Genomic DNA, 24,165 nt, shown 5'->3' with positions numbered 1-24,165 from the left:
GGTCAGTGCAGTGCCTGGGAGGTGGCTATTAAGATGCACAAAGATAGTCATGTTATGGGAGTGTCCCAGTTGTGTTTCAAAAATAGATATAATGCACTGCTTGCATTTCAACATGGGTTGTCCATGTAGAAAATTAATTGCTTTTGTTGCTTTGCTCCCAATTAAGAATCCCCATATAGACTCTACACCTAATACAAAAAAGCCTAGATACCATACTTGGCTACATTTCAGTGTGAATTGCTTCATCGCCCAGTTGGGGAGTAGGTAGCAGTCAGCTCTGAGAGTCTTGCCGGGCTTCAGGGAGCAACACCCGAATTTTGGTAGGCTCCTGGCTGTTCCAGGAATGTAGGCAAGCATAACCTACAATAATATCTCAATATAGTACACTAGTCTTAAGGCCTGCTCGACGGACAGGCGAAAGTTTAAGCTTACTTTTGTAAAGTGCCTGCCGAGATTCTGTCAGGGGGGGGGGGGGCGCTCATTTTATAGTTACGCCACTGCCTGGTAAGCACTAATGACATTTTATTTGTCACAGAGATCGCATTACACATCCTCCCTCACCAAACATTTATTTCAGGTGACTTTAATATTTTAAACTTATCAAATAGGCCTCCTGAGAGTGACCTACATTATGGTTCTCAAATTGTTAGAAAAATCAACATTCTGTAAACAAAATATGTCACTTCCACTACACTGTATATATATATATATATATATTGCTTTCTTCCTGACATATTGCTGTCATTTGTTTTTGTTGCATTACATAACTAAGCCACAACCGAGCTTCTGTTCTATTTATGGTTCAGTAATACGTTCTTAGGATACCGGTGTGATCCTTACAAATAAACATACCAATGACCCTGAATTATCAAATGGCAGGCGGATTAGGAGATACAGTAGATGTTATGTTACAGCCATGACAGGGTATTGTCTAATCACTGTGCCCAATTATCCCCCCACAAATGACATAACTCTCTTGTTGGATAAAATTGGCCACAGCAGCCATCTTTATTGAAACAATACAAAATTAACAATAATCAAAAACATTCCCCACGGAAGGTGGTCCCCGAGGCCCTCAATAAATCAATCCACACCTCTAAGCACTTCCAGGAGTTGTTACCCCCAGCCGATAGCGATTGGCTCGAGGGCACCAATTGTCAACACCCAGTGCTCATTAATTAGCCTCACCCAGGGGAGTCCAGCCCCCTCATGGGGCCCTCCCCGCCGCATAATTAAGCCTCAATGCCACTAACCTCGAGGACCCCCCTCCGCCACCAAGCACGGGGTTAAGCCCTTGACCCCGGGCGACCCCCCCACATCCGGAACGCTGTTTCTATTCCTTCCTGTAGTCCCAAGGACCAAACATCGATCCCTACAGCGTTCAAATGCACACCGTCTCCTCTCCAAAAAGCACCGGCACCAGACTCAAGTTCCTTGTGCCTCACCACCACCGCGCCGTTTCTAGCCATAAAACGCCCAATTGCCCTGTTGACTTTTATCCGTGCCTTATTGATCTTGTCAGCCGACCTTGCATCCCTCCAATAACGGCGCGGCACAATATCCGACCAAACTGTGATCACCTCTGGAAACATTGCCCATAAACGTAGGAGATCAAACTTGATATCCCGTATCAACTCCCTAAATGGTCTGCTCCCAAGGTCATTCCCTCCCACGTGCAACACTAATATGTCGGGAGCCCTATCGAGCCGAACAAAACGGTGAAATTCCTGTAACATTCCACTCCATACCATACCGCGCTTCCCCAGCCATCGAACCACTGCCTCCTCTCTATCCAAACCTAGCTGGCGGCCGTTCGGTCTGACATCAGCCCGCAAAGCTCCCCAAAAGACATATGAATGTCCTAAAATCCAAATCAGGCACGGGGGATGCCCTAAAATTAGAAAGAACACAATCAGCCTCAACAATCCCCTAAACGAACATATGAACGAAAACGAGAAGATTCCCATCGCCCAACGCGCTTAATCAGCTCATCTCCCAAACCCATCCTAGCAGCCTCAGTTGCGGCCCCGATGCGGAAAGAGTGACCCGCGTATTCCTCCCCCTTGAGGCCCAACGTCCGCAGGACTGCTCTAAACACGCTTGTGAACTGGAACCGTGATAAAAAGGACCCATTCGCATGCATCAGCAAAGGATCCCTTTCTCTTCCCACTCTGACTTCCTTAAATAACCTTAGCCGTGCCACCGGGCACATATCCGAGCCTAGTACAGAGAAAAGAACCACCTTCTTCCCCCTCCCTAATTGATCCGTCTTAGACCTCCTCACCACTAGCTCCACCCTATCCGAGTATAAATCCACATCCTCCCCTAACAAACCTCCCGGCCTGGAGACGCTTGGACTCACGAGTTCACCAATCCGCAGTGCCCCGAAGAAGGCAAGCGAAAAGGCTACCCCGAACAACCTTTCCTCGAAATTGGAACTACAGACCTCACCCAACTTCCTGCCCATATTCTGCAACAACTGGAAGGACACCGGCCTTCTCTGATCCTGTACTACATGTCCTTTTCTCCAGCCTTTTAAAGCCTGCGCAATCAGGAAATTCTTTGTGACATCAGGCCTCCCACCTGCACGAAACCCAAAAGCTAAGCCCGCCATACAGCGCGTGATCTTAGCCACTGACCAACCAATCTCCTTACAATGGCCTATGTATAGCAAGACAGCCAACTCGTCATCATCCTCTTTCAAACCTACTACCTCACGCCATTCTAACCAGCTCCGCCATTCCTGATTGTATGCCGACCATGTATTTGGGGCCAAGGATTCCCTGATGAGCTGATCGACTACCTGTCCAGCAGAGCCCAGAGCCGACTCGGGAACCCGGTCCCCTCCCTGTCCGCCTCTGGCGCCAACTCCCGGAATCGTTCCCACTGTGAACGAGATAAAGAATCCGCAATGCCGTTAGAGACACCGGGAACGTGCCTAGCCACAACCCACAAATTCAAAGCCAGACATTCCAATACCAACTGCTGCAAAATAGTAACCACCGGCGGTGAAGATGCCGACAATTGATTAATAGCCATGACCACCCCCAAATTATCGCAGTAAAAACAAATCTTCCTATCGCGGAACAGCTCACCCCAAACAACAACTGCAACCAAAATAGGAAACAATTCCAACAATGCTAAATTTTTAACCAAGCCTCTCTGCACCCAAGACTCCGGCCACCGGCCCACACACCAATGTCCCTGGCAATAAGCCCCAAAACCGCCACTCCCAGCGGCGTCTGTGAAAAGGTCTAGCTCTGTAGCCACGCACGTGTCTGACATCCACAACGCCCTGCCATTAAAGGTTTCCAGAAAAGATGCCCACACCCGCAAGTCCCCTTTCAACTCACTACCTAATCTGACAAAATGATGAGGAAGAACCACCCCTGCTGTCGCTGCTGCCAGCCTCCTGCTGAAAATGCGGCCCATCGGCATAATGCGACACGCAAAATTCAACTTACCCAGCAAGGACTGTAATTCCCTCAATCTGATTTTCTTCAACAGCAACGCCCTCCCTACCTCGGCCTTCAAACCCAGTAACTTTTCTTCAGGCAAGCGACACTCCATATTCACAGTATCGATGACAATACCCAAAAAACTGATCACAGTCGCAGGGCCCTCCGTCTTTCCCGGAGCAAGCGGGACCCCAAAGTCTGCCGACACCCTTTCAACAGTCCTCAACAATAAATCACATACACCGGTCCCCCCGGGACCAATACATAAAAAATCATCTAGGTAATGAATAACTGAACTGCACCCAGAAACATCCTTAACCACCCACTCCAAAAAGGAGCTAAAGGCCTCAAAATAAGCACACGACAAGGAGCACCCCATCGGTAAACAACGATCAACAAAAAACTCCCCATCCCAACAACATCCCAACAAGCGCAAACTGGTTGGATGAACAGGCAGCAACCGGAATGCCGATTCAATATCAGTCTTTGCCAACATGGCCCCTTTCCCAAACCGCTTCACCCACTTAACAGCCGCATCAAAGGATGTATAAACCACCGAGCAGATGTCGGGGTCAATGCCATCATTGACCGACGCCCCTTTTGGGAAGGATAAATGGTGTATCAGATGAAACTTGTTCGCCTCCTTTTTTGGCACCACCCCCAACGGAGAGACTATCAAATCTGGCCACGGTGCCGCCCTAAATGGTCCAGCCATACGACCCAGCTGCACCTCCTTAAACAGTTTTTCCTGCACCACTTCAGGATGCTCCCTAGCAGACTTCAAATTCCTCCTAAAACTTCCTGACACCCGCACGTCAGAAGGTATCTTAAAACCTTCCCTAAACCCCTCCTCCAACAAGGCGGCTGTCTGCTGGTCAGGATACCTACGCAGATAACCCAGCATCCTTTCCAGCCGAACTGGTGTCGCCCCCTTTTGAACTACTGTCTCGGGACTTCCCTCTGAAGCATTTATTTGCCCCATGGTTCCCTCCACATGATGAACATTCATGCTTGAATTTGCATTTTGCTCCAAACCGGCATGACCCGTCGTTGAAGGCAAAGCAGAGTCCCTTCTGCATGGCCGTCCCGCTTGTGGCCTCTCTCGGCCCCCCCCCCATCCCCACGAAAGGGCTGCCCACTTTTTATGGGGGCCGTTACCTTTAACCATAAAGCAATATCCTTATGATCCCAACGAATGTTGGGGCGAACCGCCTTCCTCTGCCTAAACTGCTCATCATACCTGAGCCAGGCCATGCCCCCGTACACACGGTATGCCTCTCCTATCGCATCCATGTAACAGAATAAGCCTGAACAATTGTCAGGTGCCTTCTCCCCAATCACACTAGCTAAAATAGCAAATGCTTGTAACCAATTTGTGAATGACCGCGGTATAAGCCGATACCGCCGCCGTTCCTCCTCCTCCTTTTTCTCCTCCTTGCGGGGCCTATCCAGGTTAAAACGCTCTAAGGGTAGTAATGAAAATATATCCACATATTCCCCTTTCCAAATCTTCTCCCTCACCTCCTGCTTCAGGTGGGCCCCCAATGGCCCCTCAAAACATACATACACCTCCCCTTTCGCAGTGTCACTAAGCCTCCCACTCTCATCCTGCGTCACCACACTGCCCCCTTCAGCCCCTGCCCTGCTGCTGCTTTGCTCCCCGCCGGATACCAGCACCACGCTGCTCCCCGGCACCCCACTGCTAACCGGCACCCCACTGCTAGCCGGCATCCCACTGCTAACCGTCACCCCACTGCTAACCGGCACCCCACTGCTAACAGGCACACTATTACTGACCGGCACACTAATGCTAGCTGGTGTGCCCGAATTCTGCGGTGCCCATGCTGCCGCCGGGGACGGCCCCGCCCCCTGCCGCAAACCCACCAGCCAATCTGCAAAACCACTCAATAATTCGGTAAAGCCCCTACTCATTTCCCCCTGGGGGGCTAACCCTCCCCCCCCCTGACTTTGTGCTAAAGCATTAATAGACATAGAGACAGACTCACCAGGCTGCCTGGGGGCTGTGAACCCAGCAGCCGCAGGTCCAGTGTCCTGACGGGTCCCAGATGAAGCAGGACCAGGTATCTCTCCATCGTCTGCTGACGCTGCCATCTCTCTTCTCCTGTCATCCCGACCTTCAGGTATAGCACCAGCCGGCGTGACCGCATTGGAGGCGGAGCCAGCTGTGTGCCTCTCGCTCCGTGTACCAGGCCTGCGGTCCGCAGCCTGTACTTCTGCCCCCCTGGCACGACTCACCCCGCGCTGGGCAGCAGCATGCCCCGCATGCCCCGCCGCTCCAGGTCCAGACCCACGCAACGCCAGATCTTCTTGCACGTGGGGGGGGGGTTCCCCCCGCGCGGAGGGTTCCGCCTGCATGTTGGATTCCTCCCAGACCTGGTCCTGCGGGCGGAAGGTGCCCGGCCCGCAGCCTGGCCTGGAGGGTCCCTGACGGGGCTCCTAGAACGGCGCTGAACCCTGGGGGACACGGATGGGCTGAAGCGCTCCGGAGGCCTGGACCTCCGAGGCCGTGCGCCCGCTGGAGCAGCCTCCTGCGTTGCTGCTCCCAGTCCCCCCAGCAGACCTGACATCTGCTGCTGCAGCCACTCTGTCCCTCTGGTGCCTGTTGCCTCCCTGAGGGCAGCCAGCGCTGCAGATACCTCAGCATCAGCGTTTGGGGAAGCCATGGGAGATGCAGTGCTGCTTAGCTGTTCAGAAAAATCTCCCAGTGACCCCTATTTCCTGCCTGCACCCTGCTTATATACCCTTACTACACCCCGTTAAGCCCCTCCCCCTATGACCCTCTCCTTAGACACCCCTTCTATGACTGTCCAGCTAGTCAGCTCCCTACAAACCCTGTCAGGGGAGCCTACCCCCAGGCTTTGCCTCCAGTCCGGCTCCTACATAACTCTGCTACTATACATTTAGCTGCAGGATCGCTAGTTTACAGCACATTCACAAATATTTTATTCCCATGGTGCAGCTGTGAGATACAAAACTTGAACAATCTGCTGCAGACTAAAGCCGGGTACACACTGAGCGATATGCACAGTGTGTATGCACAATTCAGATACTCCCACGGTTGCTTGTGATGATGCTACTGTAGGTTTGATGTGCAGCACATCAAGCCTAGTGACATCGCTATCCATACCATGCATGTTAATGAAGGACGGAACAGTGTTTGTACCGTCCATCATTAACATCGCTAGTGTGGGTGATATGGACTGACGAGGACTGACAGTCTCAGAATGAAGTCCTGTCACTTCAGTGTGAACCTGGCTTTTCTTTTATAGCTATACAGGAAACAGGGACTGTAACATAAAAATAGGAGTGGGATGAAAAATGCAAAATAATGTGTGTGTGCGTGCGTGCGTGCGCGTGTGTGTAGAATGTGGATTGGCACCCATGTCTCAGACTTTTAAATGCCGGGGTGCCTTCCTCAAAGATTGGACCCTGTGTTACAGAAATCAAGCAGCACTCCATGGACTTTCAGAGTTTTAACGAGTGATGTTTATTTCCTCATATCGACGTTTCAAAGCCACTAGAGCTTTTTCATCAGAATGCATATAAGAAAGTTTGTTTTATGAGAAAAAAGCTCCAGTGGCTTTGAAACTTCAATATGAGGAGAGGTGCCCCCATGGGAGCAGGTGCCCGGTGGCAGATGACTCCATTGCCTCCCAGAGTTACGCCTGGCATCAATTCCCTCTCTGGTATAGGGCACCAAAATGTCTAGTTACGGCATTGGCACACATCCATACACACATCCATTCATATATATATATATATATATATATATATATATATAATTATTGTGTAAGGTTCGTGCAAGAAAAAAACTTTAAGATTTTGATAAAAACGAGTTAACAAATAGATAAAGAAGAATACTAGTCGATATATTTATTAAGAATTGTTACAGCTTACAAATATCATTTATATGTTTAATTGAAGGGCGCACTACAATGTGCCATAACCACAATGAATAAGGACAACTACTGGTTATAAATACTGTACTTACTGAATGTATCACTTAAGGAAATATGTACAGATTTTAAGCTAGTATTAATGTATAGTGTAATGCGGTGATTATAATCGTGTTGTATTCCAGGTGTGACTTTGAGGACACAGCACAATACCATGCATCGGCTATGAATGTGAAAGGAGAGAACTCTTCATACGCCTCTCTCGTGGTGAAGAGTAAGTTTCCTCTCTATATTCATTCATTGGTATTATGTACAGCGCCTTTTCCTGATTTAATTTTATTACTTCTTTTTAACAGGATATAAAGGGGACTTGGACGTGACACCTTTCCCTGCTACAAAAAGTGAACCATTCAGCTGTGAGTTATAATAATACTATAGTAATAACTTTTTCAGCAATATAACAGGTCATATAACATATTACATAGAATAGTAACAGTTTTTCTAGAAATGCTATTAAAAGAACATGGGGATTGATTAATATGGATAATATGGTAGCTGTCATTACACAGGAGAATCTAGGATCTGACTACCAAATAACTATCATGCCACAGGAGAATAAAGGATCTGATTGATCCTGTACACTACCAAATAACTGCCATCTGATAGCAGAATGTAGAATCTGATTGATCCTGTACACTACCAAATAACTGTCATCCAACAGGAGAATTTAGGATATGATTGATCCTGTACACCTCCAAATAACTACCATCTGATAGGAGAATTTAGGATCTGATTGATCCTGAACACTACAAAATAACTGCCATCTCACAGGAGAATCTAGGATCTGATTGATCTTGAACACTACCAAATAACTGTCATCCAACAGGAGAATCTATAATCTGATTGATCCTGTACACTACCAAAGAACTGTCATCCAACAGGAGAATTTAGGATATGATTGATCCTGTACACCTCCAAATAACTACCATCTGATAGGAGAATCTAGGATCTGATTGATCCTGTACACTACCAAATAACTGCCATCTCATAGGAGAATCTAGGATCTGATTGATCTTAAACACTACCAAATAACTGCCATCTCACAGGAGAATCTATAATCTGATTGATCCTGTACACTACCAAATAACTGCCATCTCATAGGAGAATCTAGGATCTGATTGATCCTGAACATTACCATCTCACAGGAGAATCTATAATCTGATTGATCCTGTACACTACCAAATAACTACCATCTCACAGGAGAGGACGTCCAAATACTAAACAACATCACGCGTTGAGCTATGCATTATATGCTGATGAGAACTCTTCATTTCCATTACTCATATGTGATGATAAACTGTCTTTTTGCATAGTAACGGGTAGAGTAATTATCCCAGTACTGGAGGACTTATTTTCATACATAATCAGTTTTGATTTATAGCTGACTTGTATCCAGTAGATGGCTATACCAATAAAGCTTCTGCTTTACTCACTTGCACATCTGCTTATTGTTTGGACTTATAGTCTGCTGCTGCATTAAAGTCAGCACCTACGCTCCTCTACATTTATACTATTAAGGGGGGTATGCAATGTGTGCCAATATTTCTGACTGATGGAAATATTGTCGAAAATGACCATGAATATGCCAATTTAGTGGCCACTTGCTGGCCACTAAATTGGTGAATTCTCTGTAATTTTCGATGATCTGCAGCTGTTTTTGCCGATCCACAGACTATCCAATCATCTTAAACATTTCCAATGGTCAGATAGATTGATTAGGTCAAATGAAAATCGACTTGTTATTGGCGAAGAGTGACAATATTTCTGACTTTTGGAAATACTGGCACTGATTGAATACCCCCCTTAGACTCTTCATTGCAGATTTATTCCAGTGAAAAGGTCCCAATCAGTATATGGGAGTGTTGCACAATCACTCTTAGTATATCAGAATAAAGCCCCATACACACATAAGGTGCCCATACACGTTGCGATAACAGCGTGCAATGCGATGCGTTATCGGGCGGATCGCAACGCATGCGTTTTGCATGTGATTTGCAAGCAGTACAAAAAGTATGTGCAGCACATACTTTTTGTACTGTGCGATGCAATGCCCGCATTGCAACGCATTGCACGTTGCTTATCGCAACGTGTATGGGCACTTATAGTGATGTTTTAAAAAATGTCGCTCATTTTGGCCCTTCTGATCTATATTGTTTGTAATACCACCATGGGCGTGCCCTAATGCTTTGCACATCCTATTAAACACCTCCCGGTCGCTACAGCGCTTCAGCTACCTGTGGTCCTCAGACCATCAATGTGTGTTATTATTAATTGTACTAGACCATTGTCATATCACTACATACATGTGTCATCTATATATTGTTTTGACTTTATTTGCATGTAACGATAAACAGAGTAATTAGGTGATTAAAAATGAAATAGACAGGAGATTATGGTGTGGCTGAGAGACGTTTTATATTTTAGTGAGTGCCAATAGATGATGGTGGACATGACTGATTGACAGTGTTAGACACACCCAATAAGTGGTGCTAGTCCTCTTTGACTGTGAACCCCCTAATAAAATGTATTGCACACACCTATGAATACCACTTAGTGTGTATGCTCAATATCGTTAACAAATCACACACCCATGGGTCATTAACTATGCCCTCCATCATCTGTACATGTAGCTATATCCTCAATGATTCCCTGTATGGAGTGGGGACCTGATGATGTCACTCATTAATATTATCACTCAGTGTGTATGCAAATCATGTAGTATGTAGTCATATGTCTGCTTTTGCATGTTTTGTTATCGTTTCATTGACTTTTTCTTTGCAGTTACTGTCAGTCCATACGGCTTTGGTACTAAGTTTGACATCCATTTTGTTGACTCATTCGGAGTATCCTTTGGCAAAGAAGGCGAGACACTGAGTCTCGGTTCTACAGTCATTGTTCACCCAGCCATTAAACGCTTCCAGCCAGAAATCCAGTGGTACCGAAATGGTAGGTGGCATGTTTCATTAAACTGCATATAGTATGGGCTGATTAACTGTGCCAGTATATATTCTTTATTGTAACGGAATGTGAGAAAACAAGTGTAAAGATGATAAGACATGATTGAGGTAAAACTCTTGCCAGAAAACATTCCTCCATCAACAAAGCGTTCTATTTTGTTAAAGTTCTATTTTTTGTATGGCTGTTGTAGACCTAATTGGCCTTAAATCATAGTATCAGGGTAGAGGTGGTGAACATGAGGAACACTAGAGGAAGTAGATTGTGGTAGGACATATTCTAAGGATGCACCTTTCCGCAGGATAGTAAAAGTTGGCAATGGGGTAGTGAACATACCATGCTCTTGGCTCTGTGCCCTGGATGGTGTAAGATGGCACCCAATGTTATAGTCCTTATTTCGAACAGGTCAACAACAATAAGCAATCCACAAAGTCCTTGTTTGTATACATTTTTTCGTAAAAAGTCTTTTAGTTCATAAAAGGTGATAAAATTCCACATGAAGAAGATTTTATGAAATAATATTATTCCCACTTGTGGACATGGATATATTGGGGGACATTTACTAATAATACGACTTGTTACAAATCATATTTGTATTTTGTATACAAATTCATACAACTGGTATTGCTAATACGTTTGAGTATTTTTTTTGCTAATTTACAAAGCGCGCCGTATATATTCCAATACGCATTTGTCGATGGCATATTGACTCGTATTATGTTAGCGTAATTCGTATTCGTAAGTGTGTTTGCGGACGTAATTTTATACGATTTGTGTTTTTTTACACAGTCATAAACGCACGTATTTTAAAATAGGAATGTTTAGTAAATTTCAAAATTACGATGGAGTAATGGGAAAAAGAATTTCGTATTCATTCGATGGCGTATGTATTTGTGTTCGTACTCAAATACGAATACGGATGTAAGTTACTCATGCAAAACTGAAATACAAACCCGTATTCATACAATAGTAAATTTCCAAAATACAAATAGGAGGCAAAATATGAAATAATTCTTCGAATGAATACGATTACGCCAAATCCACCCGTATTTGGCTTAGTAAATTTCCCCCATTATGTCATAAAATCTTCTTCATGATTGGGAGCCATCTTACAATTATCTCTGTTTATCCTACCTGCTTCCACTCCAACTGGAAACCGTGTTAGATAGGCTGTCTTTCAATATATTGCTTATAGTTTTCTACCCATTTTAGAGTGTTCGTGGAATACTGTTTTTTGTATGTATGTGGATGTTCAGATCTTACAGAGGGTGTGTGTGTGTGTGTGTGTGTGTGTGTGCGTGTGCGTGAGTGCGTGAAAGAGAGAGAGAGAGAGAGAGAGAGAGAGAGAGAGAGAGAGAGAGAGAGGTGTGATGGCACATATCAATAGAAGCCACATACGACATGCCCCATCAGAAAGGCTCAGTCTGTCACTTTCTCTTGTTAATACATGTAAGTTTGTTTCTATTATAATAGCAAATGCCAACATCATTTTGCCTATACCATATGGAATGTCACACAGAAGCTGTTCACTTCGTCTTTGATTTGTATTCCCCTTGTGCTGTGTTGTCTGATCTGCTGCTTTCCATCAGTACTCTAGTCTCTAAGTCTCCAATTATCCATAATAATGTTCCATTTTGTTGAAAACAATCCCTCATATTTGGCTTTTATTTGATGTTTCAGTTTGTTTCTAGTAGAGCTCAGTATTTCCTGTTCTATAATGTTATTTCATTCTGTTAGTATTTACAACTCTATTTCTGTGTTTGCTCTGCTGATGACATTTAGGAGTCCTGGTATCCCCATCCAAATGGATAAGCATGCACTGGAGTGGGGAACATGCCACTCTGACACTGAGACACCTCAATAAGGAGGATGAAGGACTGTACACCCTGCGGGTGGTCATGGGAGAGTACTATGAGCAGTACAGTGCTTATGTGTTTGTCAGAGGTAAGGAAAGATAATGCGTCTGTTATGTATAAAGATCTTATCCAGTATAAAGATCTTATCCAGTAGTTCCCATTAACATATATTTGCACATACAATATATCTGAGCTTGTATGTTTATGGAAATTGGATGGGAGTGAGAGTTCTATTTCAGATGGGCAACCAAACAAATTATATCTATTATCTTCTAGAAGGTGCTTAATAAATATGTGTAGATTCTGATTGGTTACCCATAGCAACATCCCGTCTGAAATAGAACTCACATCTTAGTAATTTACCCCCTCAGAGTTCATTTAGATTTGGATGCAAATGCAGTTTCTGCTTTTCCCTATCATACTATATATTATGTATTAACTTATAAGATAGAATTGGTATTGTAAATGTTTGTGTGCAATCTCATGCTGACTGAGACATTTGACTTCATAGCCAGTGTAAAGAATTACACTGACTGCGAGTGCTGTTTAAACTTTTCCCCACCAACCGCCCTGGAATCTGGCAGCTAACAAAAGCCACTGCTTGATAAGTAAGGCCCACTGCAATCACTTATGTTATGACCCCCTAGTCTGATGATGATGATGATGATGATGATGATGATGATCGGTAACCCTTTCACTTGGCAGAATGTGTCCGCATACCTCCCATTTATATAATTACTATTGAAATGTTGCTACATTTACTTTTTTTGGCATCACAACATTTATTTGCATCGGCAATCATACTGATTCCAATCAAATCTTTGTAAAATACATTGACCCGATGTGAATTTTGATTTGAACTTTGTCATTTCATTTTGTCCTTGTTTCTTTTTCTACTTTCCTTATAAATGGTGATAACATGCTATATTATGTATGAATTATTTCTGCCAATCATTATTATTCACTAATGCAGTTGTTCCCAAACTGTGTGCCGGGGCACCCAGGGGATCCCTGGGACACTAGCAGGTGTGCCATGAGTTGGTGGTATAGGCACAATTACAATTATTTGTGGCTAATTTAATGGGCAAAACCAGTGCTTATGGCTTCCCATCATAAAATATTTTGACAAACAGAAGCGAATCCTGTCTCTCACCACAAAACTGACCCAAAGGAAGCCATATAAACACATTTCCCAATAAGAAACATTTGGCTTAGGGGTGCCGTGGAAAAAACTCTGATACTCTAGGGCAGTGGTCAACCTCGGTTCTCATGTACCCCCAACAGTCCATGTCTCCACACAGAATCACAAATGAAATAATTAGCTCCATCTGTGTATCTTTTTAAATATGTAAGTGAGCAATGAATACAGCTGTGCACCTGCTGGGTGACCTAGAAAACGTGAACTGTTGGGGGTACTTGAGGACCGAGGTTGAGAGCCACTGCTCTAGGGCACCATGATTCAAAAAGGTTTCGGAACCACTGCAATAATGTGTAAAATATTTAAGGTAATTTATGTAGTTATGTTACTATATAAATATTCTGAGGTTTTAACATTCCGAATATATACATTTTTATACTGCATATTGTAATTAGAAATGTGTGGTGCAAATCTCCTGAGGAAATGCCAACCAAACCTAGTACTGCTACGGAACTTCCCACGGTTCTGAATTTGAATTTGAATATGAATTCTGTGTTTTGGATTGTAAAAATGACATGATTTTGTCGTTGTTTTTATCCATTTTCAAGAAATCCAAAACCCATTATTGGGATTTGAAACCCTAATTCTGAACAAAAAACACTTTAGGGCTTTTTTGCAAAACCAAAACACAATAATAAAATTGGAACCAAAACCAAAACACGAGGTTCTTTGGAAATCTCTAATTGTAACACAGGATCAATTGCCAATTGATCAATTATATTTTCAAAATTTGGTATATTCAAAATCATGGTGCCTAGTTAGAGCGGCTCCTTTGATATAGTGGGGAAACACCCATGCCACCTGATGTTTGCTTACACTAAAACACCCAAGAAATTCCAAAAGTGTATGAAAAAGCACTGTGTGAGGGAAAATAACCGATACTTATAATGGCATTTGTTTCATAACAGAATAAAGTTTTGCTTCTTTTTTAGTCTATTACATTGCAAGTAGTGTGGGGACAGCTGTAAACTCTATGACAGCTGTTACATGGAGCAGCTGATAATCTGGGAGTCAGCCAGTAACCACGTGCATAGAATTCTTGTTCCTAAGTAAAACATCCCACTGCTAAGTTCAGCAATACATATGAAAAGGCAACCTCAAGCAGAGTGACGCAAATAGACACACCTACAAATAGCCTTCATTATAAAACTTTATTTAAATAATAACTACATATTATACACTGTTGTACATTAAAGGATATAAAGAAAGAATACATAAAAAAAATCTTCCCCTAAAATTATGAAATAAAACATTGGTTTTACATACGCAACAGTGGTGTCAATTCTATTCTCCCTTGAGAAAATATTGAGCTAAAGCCATTATGGGAGTAAAAGGACTTTTTTGAGCTAAAGCCATTATGGGAGTAAAAGGACTTCATTTTGCTTCGTACTCTACTGCACCTTCTAGTATTTAATGACTTCTACACACAACCACCAGTATCTATACGGGTGCCGCATGGGATCCCGACAGTCGGGATCCTGACAGGCATTTACCCGACGTCGGGATCCCAACTGTCAAAACACAGACAGCCGGGTTCCCAATGGCCACCTGCTATTTTCCCTCGTGGGGGTCCACGACCCCCATAGAGGGAGAATAGAATAGGTGGCTCGCGTAGGGGGGGGGTGCTATGGGGACAACTGTCCCAGGCTTAACCGATCTGATAGAGGGTAGGGACTGGGCTGCTCTATCCCTGCAGAACCCCCTTGCCTCTTCACTAACCTTTGGTCGGTGGCCACCTTCCCCCTTCACAGCGCAGGTCCCGGTTCATCTGCAGCCTGCCACACAGCAGCAGAGTGACCGTAGTGTGACTCCAAGTCCCAGCAGCATCTGCTACCCACTAGCGATGACCATCAACCATCATCCATGTTTTATGACCGATGTCGAGCAGTTTTGAGACTGATGGGGGAGAACCAGATGGTTTCCCACCATCGATGTTAAGTTTAAACAAATAGTTTCCTTTTGCTTTTTCCCCAAGGGGCCGGGACATGGAACATAGCTCTGCCCCAGACACCCATGAAGCCCAGCCCCATATTTTGATTGGCCCACAGGCCAATCAATCAAAGAAAATGGATGCCCAGGGATATGTAAAAACATTGATGGTCATCCATTGCATAGAAATACACTATCAATGACCAGTTGCACTTTTGCCATTGATGGCAAAGGCAACAATGGTCATCCCTACTGCCCGCTGCCTGTCTGGGATGTTAAAACAGGCAGTACAGTGGGCATCAGGAGTGCCAGGAGCCCCCACAGGAAGCCCCCACAAGTGCGACATGATATGATAACTTCACACTGCTTGCCAGCCAGAGGAAAAGGAGCTGGGATTGCGCGCTGCTGGCAACCGTGTCACAAGGGAGGGACTGAATGAGGAGCAGAGTGGTGCAGCCTGCCAGTGCCTGGGATCCATCATCCGGATCAGCGTTTTGCCGCCCTAGCCTGCCCGTGGAACAGGTAAATAAAATAATTATAATTATTGAGGTCTATTTTCCATTCATATTTACTGCTGAATTCATAGCCAAATTCAGCAGTTTGAATGAAAGTAAATTAGCCAATCAGATAGAACTCTATGGCCATATAGGGCCACATTCTATCAATTTGGTTGAAGTTGCCGTTTGGCTGTTTGTAAACGATACGGGCACCGGGTCTTGTCCGTATTTGACAGAGAATGGGTACGAATGGGTGCATTCGTACCCATTCGGGGCCAGATGCACTAAGCTTCAAAAGTGATAAAATGGAGAGTGATAAACAATGAACCAATCAGCCCCTGCCTGACTTTTTTCAAACACAGTCTGTGACATGTCAGGTAGGAGCTGATTGGCTGGCAGTTTATCACTCTCCATTTTATCACTTTTGAAGCTTAGTGCATCATTCCTTCGACCTTAGTAAATTTTCCCCATTTTTTCTACAAAATACAGTTGTATCCTACAATTACTCCAAACAGCACATACATATAATGCCTGCATTATGACCCACAATACAATATCCAGGGCTGGACAGGGCATTACGTCTTCTCCACAATATGTGCATCTGCTTTCTGGAACATGTGCAGCTGGCGTCTAAAAGTCTGACTGCTAATCAGCGGCAAAGCAGCCAATTGTTTTAATTCAATGGTAAGCAAATGTCATGTATTCCAGACTGAGGCCACTGGCAGATAGCTAATATGTAGAATTACCTTATCTCTTTCCGTTATGATCACATCTTCATATGCCCATAATGGAGCCAAGTCAGTCGAAATTGTATATGGTCTTTTACAATCACACGGTTGGCTGGAAGCTGTCACTGCTGTCAGTCCTGACCTCTTGCTGTGCTTGCTGATTCTTACACATCTGTGTCACATTTATGTGTTGTGACATACTGTAACATACATACCCTACCTAAACTTTTTGGTATCTACAGAGCAAGATATATAAGGAAAATGTGCGCTTCTAAAAATAATACTAATTTTAGTTTAGACTTGTATTGATTCATTCCTTTAGCAACTTAGGAGAGCAGTGTATGAATAAACATACACAGGAGCCACCTCTGACAGTGCCATGATGTCTCCTAGGTTACTCAGAATCCAAGCACCTGATTGGTCTTTTCTTTTCCTTTTTGAATCAAGTGTTTTTATTATATGGAGTTGGTGAGTTGGCTGGTGCTGGCGAGGGTGCAGCAATATGATTTGACAACAGTGTCGCCATTTCTGCCAGTTTAAAAAAATCTCCCTCCATTACTGCCACACAGAACCTGGCTTAATGGTGCCTGGAACGTCACTCTGCAGCCAAGTATACTGTAACCGCTGCTAGACTGCCCAGTATGCACCCAGCATGCACCATGAAACCCATAGCGCTATCAATGGCATCCTGAGGTCACGTCAGTCATTGCACCTCTTCATGTTGCCGGTGGCCTTGACTCCTCCACATAGTGCATGGGCAGGGCCAAAACCTTTGAATTCGGGGCCATTAGCACAGCAGGAGCCAGAAGTTAACACAAACGCAGGACTACCTGCTAATGTTGCTATATTAACATGAGACAGATATGCTGTATAACGAATGAATAAATAAATGTATGAAGTAGGACTTTACCGCTTTGTATTATATTGTAGATGCTGAACCAGAAGTAACTGGGACACCAGCGGCACCTCTGGATGTGGAAAGCCTTGATGCCAACAAAGACTATGTGATAATCTCCTGGAAGCAGCCAGCTGTTGATGGTGGAAGTCCAATTCTGGGATACTTTATTGACAGGTTCATATTATTCATTCACAAATTAAGAAAATAAGAATATTCTGTACTTCTGTACATCAAGGCAACAGACTGTAGACATAAACGCTGTGTAAATGTTTTTGTAACAGTGTAATGCAATATATACAGTACAAGAATATAAGAATTCATGGTTTTGTAATAGTGTTATGATGTTTTTTACATGACCACTATGTGTCATGGCACTTTAAAGGGATGGATTCACCTGTAGACCAAGGCCGGGATAAGGGCTTAATGGGCCTGGAGCTGAAAATGTTCTGGGGCCTATTATGATAAGTGGAGGAGGTGAGGCCAATGTCATGTAGCCATGTAGAACCCATACACGCTACACCCCAATGTGTCCTAAAATATATAAAAGTACAAAAAGTGCATAAATGTGTAAAATAGGAATGCAATTGTAATACTTATGATTTGTGGCCAGCTGGTGTCAGTCTGGTGACCATCATGCTGTCATGATGATGGACCTGTTTTATGTGGGGGCCTGGTGCTGCAGCTCCATCTGCCCCATTTACCCTGCTGTAGATGTCAGTAACTAATAGAGATATTGGGGGTTATTCTGGTTGATTTGCGCAATTGCGAATTTGCGCCCTTTCTAATCAACCAGAACCCACCCTGTGAGTGACGGTACTCGCCCAGATAGGGCATAGTGAAAGAGGGAGTTGGGGTCAAGAGAGGATATCTTAAGGCTAAGGGAGAGAAGGTCACGATTAAAGGAGTGTGGTAGACAAGATAGGAGCAGTTTTAAGGGCAAAGGGAGTGAATGATAATTCATTTATGTTAAAATGTGAATTGCTTGTCCATTACCAACAATAACCATTTTACACATGTTACAGTATTTGTTGCTGAAAATTATTATAATACATAGTTCAGATTGAAAGCTTTATGTATGCATTATAAACAACAGTAATATATTCAGTGCCATAAACATAAACTGTTGACAGGCAAAGCAAAATGTTCTATGTGATTATTTCTGTGATGTTAATCTGAAATGTTTTGCTTGTATCGTTGGATTTCATTCTTCCATAAGGTGTGAAGTTGGCACCAGTCACTGGACTCAGTGTAATGACACACCTGTGAAGTTTGCCCGCTTCCCAGTAACAGGTTTAATAGAAGGTCGATCTTACATATTCCGTGTCAGAGCCATTAACAAAACTGGAATTAGCAGACCTTCCCGGGTGTCAGAGCCAGTAACAGCGTTGGATCCAGCAGACAGAGCCAGGATCAGAAGTAAGACATAACCACAGCCACTTATTAAGCAAGGTTCCATAATGTGGGGAAGTGGAAGTATAAGCAGCTGCATTTCTCACTGGTGAATTAGGGGAAACCTGTGGGTGGGTCAAAGACATTGGCAGGAACAAATAGCTCTGAGCCATGTGCGCTAGATAAAATGTATTCTACTTGATGCTGATGTGCTGACATATAGTAGTACAATCACATTCTGTGCCGGAATATTAAACTGGGGAAAATGTAATTTCTCACATTAATATCTATAATGATAGAAATTGCTCATTTATTATTGTGCACCTCTAAGTGGTATGAAGAAAAATAAGACACTGGTTATATAGTGCCTTTGCCTGAACATTCTGGAGGCACTTTGTGATTCACCTCACGCTAATTGTTCTCCCAAGGGCTGTTCAATTAGCTCCCGCCATCAGCACTTTCCAGATATTTTCTTTACACATCTGAGGCAAAATAAAATCCTGATAACCAGTGGGATAACAGGTGCCGCGACCCTGTTAACACTCAAATCCATGAACTTGTTTATAGTTTCTTTGTGTTAACACCCGTTAACATGTCAATGTAATGGCATTACAGAGAGTCTGAGGTAAAAAAAAGGAGTGCAATTGAATATCCACAGGTTCGAAAGCTTGAGGCTACCTCCCTTTTTCACCCTTGTCAATTAATTCTCCCCTAAAGGATACATTTAGTATGCAGAGGTTACATAAACCAAGCTCCTCTGGCTGAATGATCTATATAACAGTACAGCAAATTTAGGGTGGCCCGATATGCAGATTGCTCATTTAGGGCCAGATTCTCTAAGCTTCAAAAGTGGAGAGTGATAAACAGCCAGCCAATCAGCACCTGCCTGACATTTTTCAAACACAGCCTGTGACATGGCAGGTAGGAGCTGATTGGCTGGCTGTTTATCACTCTCTATTTTATCACTTTTGAAGCTTAGAGAATCTGGCCCTTATACTTTTCTCTTTTTACATGCATGTATTGAACATCTTATTGCATTCAGTGAAACTGCTCTTATACTGTATTCCAGCTCGTCCTTCTGCTCCATGGACTGGACAAATTATTGTAACTGAAGAAGAACCCACAGGTTAGAATACACATACAGAATTCCATTTAAAATTGCTTTTATAATGATGATTATTTATTTAATTTCAATATGCTATATTTTTATATTTTCCTCAAATGTTTCATATATTTTATTTATATATATAACATTATTTGAAATATCATTTAATCAGTTATTATTTATTGTGCAATGGTAGTAATATCAGTGTGTCGTTTTTGGGCAGGTGGCAAAGCATTTATATTTCTAGTCTGACATGATGTCATGCAGCTACTCTCCGACTGGTTTTACACTTTGTGGCTTTCTGTAGAATAGGCGGGGTCTTTCACAAGGAGACATTTGATAGGAGGGTGATGGGCCTTTATAGGCATAAATAATCAATTATTTGCACAGGAAAGAGTCAAAATCTAAAATTGTATTATGGCAAACAAAATGATGATTCAGCGGGGTACACTACAAACTAGGCGATATAATGGGCTTTTGATTGAATGGCCAATATATAGTGAACCCTTCGGCTGGGGTGTACCCCCAATATTGTCTGTGAATGGAGGATAAAGATATATTGGCGCATCTGGCATATAGATTTGCTGCAGCAGCTGATGTCACAGCTGGGTGGGAAAATTCAAATGCCCGCCCAGGTGGATGAGAGTATCAGCATATCGAGTGGCTGATCTACCTGGATTGGCCGGCAGTGATCCAACGATATGTCTGTCTGATGTGTACCTAGAGGAACTCCTGTTTGAAATTGGCATTAAAAATTGATTTTAGGGGAGTATCATATACAGATAAACTATACACACAGTGCAGGAGAGATAAACCAATGTATTTGAAAAGTAAGATTATGGAAATATGTAATAATGAACAGTAACATTAACTAGAGCGCGATGCATCAATCATTTAATTTTGTATGTGATGCATCCTGACACTCATTGTATGCATTACCATATGCTTGCATATGCTTGGACGTCCAGGTTTATGACCCAGGAGTCCTTCTGCGCATGCCTTGAGTAACACTGTGAGGCACATTGCAATAAAAAGCCCATAGACTTCAATTAGGCAGCACCATCTACATCCAGGCTCTGGAATATGCTGCATTCCAGAGCTTGGTGCATATGGGAAAATAGACCAAACCTCTAAGAACTACACTATTGGAGGTTTGACTGCATTTTTACCTTTTCTACATCCTGTTCTTAGACAGTCTGAAAGCCTGCTCATCAAGGGTCAGATTAAGGGGGTATTCAATGTCAGGGTCACTGCAGTCGAGCTTGCTTGACCGCCGTGACCCAGTCCCGTTCTCGGTCAGCTCGACCGAGAACATGCAGGCGGGATAGCGAAAAGGGGGCGTGGCCGCGAGTTGCGGCCGGGAAGAGGCGAGCTGCAGCCGGCAGCTCGTCACTTCCCGGCTGTTCTCGGCAGAACGAGCCCGACAGCTAGTGATGTCGGGCTCGTTCTGCCGAGATACCCTGCTCAATGCTGTCGGGGAAGACAGCATTGAATAGGGCCCGGCGGGCATCTCCCCGATGGGAGGTGCTCGCCGGAGATTGAATATCCCCCTTAGAGTTCAGTCTAAATTACCCAATCTGCGCATGTATCTCAAAACACAGCTGTGTCAGGATCATTTTCTGGGGAGTGTCTCAACCACAACTGTGATCCTGTACACACAAAACATAGTGCGAGTATCTCAATTCCCTCAGACATTCTCTGAGACCATAGGGTGATTGGGAGAGTCAATTATTGTAGTATACGTAACCACTGCTGTGTATGTGTACACAGTGCAAGGATCTGAGGGACAAGAATAGAAAGCCAGGCATCTGTGTATGTTTGCGCACATCTGATGCGTACTGGATGGCAGTTGCAAATGCATTAGAGTATGACTCTGAACCACGTCAACAGTCCAGTTGTACTTCAATGAAACAAGTAGTCCTTGTAAAAAAAACTTGTAAAATTGTAAAAGTTGAAAACAGTGTAAAAGTTGGAAAGGCAGTGCTTCAGTCTGACACCAAGGTGTCTAAGTACATGGACCATGCCCTCACATATTGTTAGGTGAAGCATTAAAGAATTCTACTGTAAGTGATCCCTGCCAAAAACAAAAACATTATCTGGCCATAAACAAAACACTAATGTAAAAACTCTGCACACTGTATTTTTAAGCAACATATACCGCAAACGTTTACTCCAAATATACTTTTGTAAAGATTTTCTGAGATTGTTTTACATGAGAGTTCTTTACGTAATAAATGATCAATCTTCCCAGTATATTGTTTCTGGTCTTAAATGCCCACCACAGTTTTTATCACCTACAGAGGGGGTTATTCCTGGGCCACCATCTGACCTACTTGTGACAGAAGCCACCAAGAATTATGTGGTGCTGAGTTGGAAGCCTCCTGGTCTACGTGGCCATGAAGGTGTTATGTACTATGTGGAAAAGGTAAGATTGGATTAGCAGACATTGCACTGCAATCAAAAGTTTATTGGTTTTCATTTTTGCATGTTCCTTTAAAATCATTGGCCCCTTACTACAAGGGATGCAGACATGCTTGTTTATTGTCTGTAAGTAGACACAGACAGTGAGTTAAGAGTCACCCCTAGAAATGACATTGGAAATCAAATGGCATTTCCCCTCTGAATGGTTTTCTCCGGAACCCAGAATAGGAGCTGGGACCGGGACTTCTCACCACAGTACTGGTTTATTGCATTTTGTTGTTATTGTTCTTCTAGAGAAAGAGCCTCAGCTGTGATGTGGATATCCAGGAAGAATACAGTTCCTCTTATGGATATGGCATCTACAGTATCAGGGCTGACAATTAAGTTGGCAGATATCATGTCTACATGGTCTTATTTTAGAGACTAGAAATAGAAGGGATAAATATGGATGAAGCAGACAGTAAAAGTAAAACAGTAAAAGTTCCATCCTCAGAATAAAACAAACAAGGGTTATTTCTGCAGCAAGAGGTCTTTACACTCTTTTCGATCATAGACCATACTGTATACTCAGGAAAGAGCAGCCCAAAAAGAGATGAATAAGAAGGTGTCTGTGCCTAGCAATGGGTACTAAGCCTCCTAGATTGTAGATTGCCTTTGTATATGCCCCATCCCCCACCACTGCTTTCTCCCACAGGGTCCTAAAACAATTTATTCAAGGGCTGCTGGAGGAAGCAGTCATCTACCTTGAGCCAGATAGCCAGAGAGTTCCCTTAGTTGTAGAATGCAGGCCTTAAGCAATGGGGAGTCTCTGGATATAAAAAAAGATGCATACTATTATATGCCCATATAGGTGGACATATTGTATTCCATGTCAGTGTGCCTTCATCAGGTACTTGCCACCTCAGGTGATGAATAGATCACTCCTTTCTACTAATGGTTGCCCCATCTCAGTTCTGACAGTATAGGAAAGACATATACCTCCTAACATTCTGACGGTCGGCTAAATGTGCTGACTGTTAAGGTGGTGGTGCATATTTGTGTGCCGAAAACTTCTAGGCCTTTCTGTACCATCCTGGGATTACAGTTACACCAGGATAAAAGAACTAATCATTTCAAGATGCTACACAACAACAAACAAATAGAATGTTGCACTGCCATTTGTATCCGTAGCTGGAAAACTGGACTTATTTCCCAACAATAGTGATATTTGGGACAATGGTCCCAACTTTTTCTACTTAATTTTCCTTTTATAACACATCTTGGCTAATCTGATAAAGACCTAAAAATAAGTGTTTTCACTACAGCATATCCATAATGTTGTACCTACTTGTAACTTTGCAGACTGTTGCTGGCACAGAGAACTGGCAGAGGGTCAACACAGAAATCCCAGTAAAGTCTCCACGATTTGCTCTGTTTGATCTGGCTGAAGGAAAGTCTTATAGTTTCAGAGTTCGTTCCTGTAACTCTGCTGGAGTCGGAGAACCCTCAGAGGCAACTGAGGCTACTGTAGTGGGTGACAAACTCGGTAAGCCATATTGAGAATAAAGAAAATCATTAGATTGATATCATATAGGTGAAGTGTCTGATAGAGCACAGGGCACATGCAGCATGCCTTTCTTCAGCCAGTCCCTTATTATAGTAATACTTTCAGGTTTGCCTATCGGCCATTTATTTAGGCTGCCATGCTTTCTGCACGATGTATTGAAATGACATCACTATTAACCTAAAATAACATTCTGTAATCCTGTACCTGT

The 24,165-nt window shown here is 43.4% G+C and overlaps 1 protein-coding gene across 1 annotated transcript in view; it reads left to right on the top strand.

Moving 5' to 3' along the window:
* MYOM1 (myomesin 1) overlaps nt 1-24,165 on the top strand; it is a 126,350-nt gene that overhangs the window by 19,252 nt on the left and 82,933 nt on the right. The window contains exons 6-14 of the mRNA XM_083145139.1: nt 7,561-7,649; nt 7,732-7,791; nt 10,217-10,381; nt 12,173-12,334; nt 17,529-17,670; nt 18,713-18,912; nt 19,955-20,011; nt 22,291-22,415; nt 23,753-23,936. Coding sequence (XP_083001265.1) covers nt 7,561-7,649; nt 7,732-7,791; nt 10,217-10,381; nt 12,173-12,334; nt 17,529-17,670; nt 18,713-18,912; nt 19,955-20,011; nt 22,291-22,415; nt 23,753-23,936 — 1,184 coding nt within the window. The remainder of the gene's footprint in view (nt 1-7,560; nt 7,650-7,731; nt 7,792-10,216; nt 10,382-12,172; nt 12,335-17,528; nt 17,671-18,712; nt 18,913-19,954; nt 20,012-22,290; nt 22,416-23,752; nt 23,937-24,165) is intronic.

Source organism: Crinia signifera, chromosome 5 (genome assembly GCF_055691185.1).
Source record: "Crinia signifera chromosome 5, ASM5569118v1, whole genome shotgun sequence".
In the NCBI taxonomy this organism is placed as follows: Eukaryota; Metazoa; Chordata; class Amphibia; order Anura; family Myobatrachidae; genus Crinia; species Crinia signifera.
The sequence above is the reverse complement of the archived record's forward strand: the minus strand, read 5'-3'. Positions and strand labels throughout refer to the sequence as shown.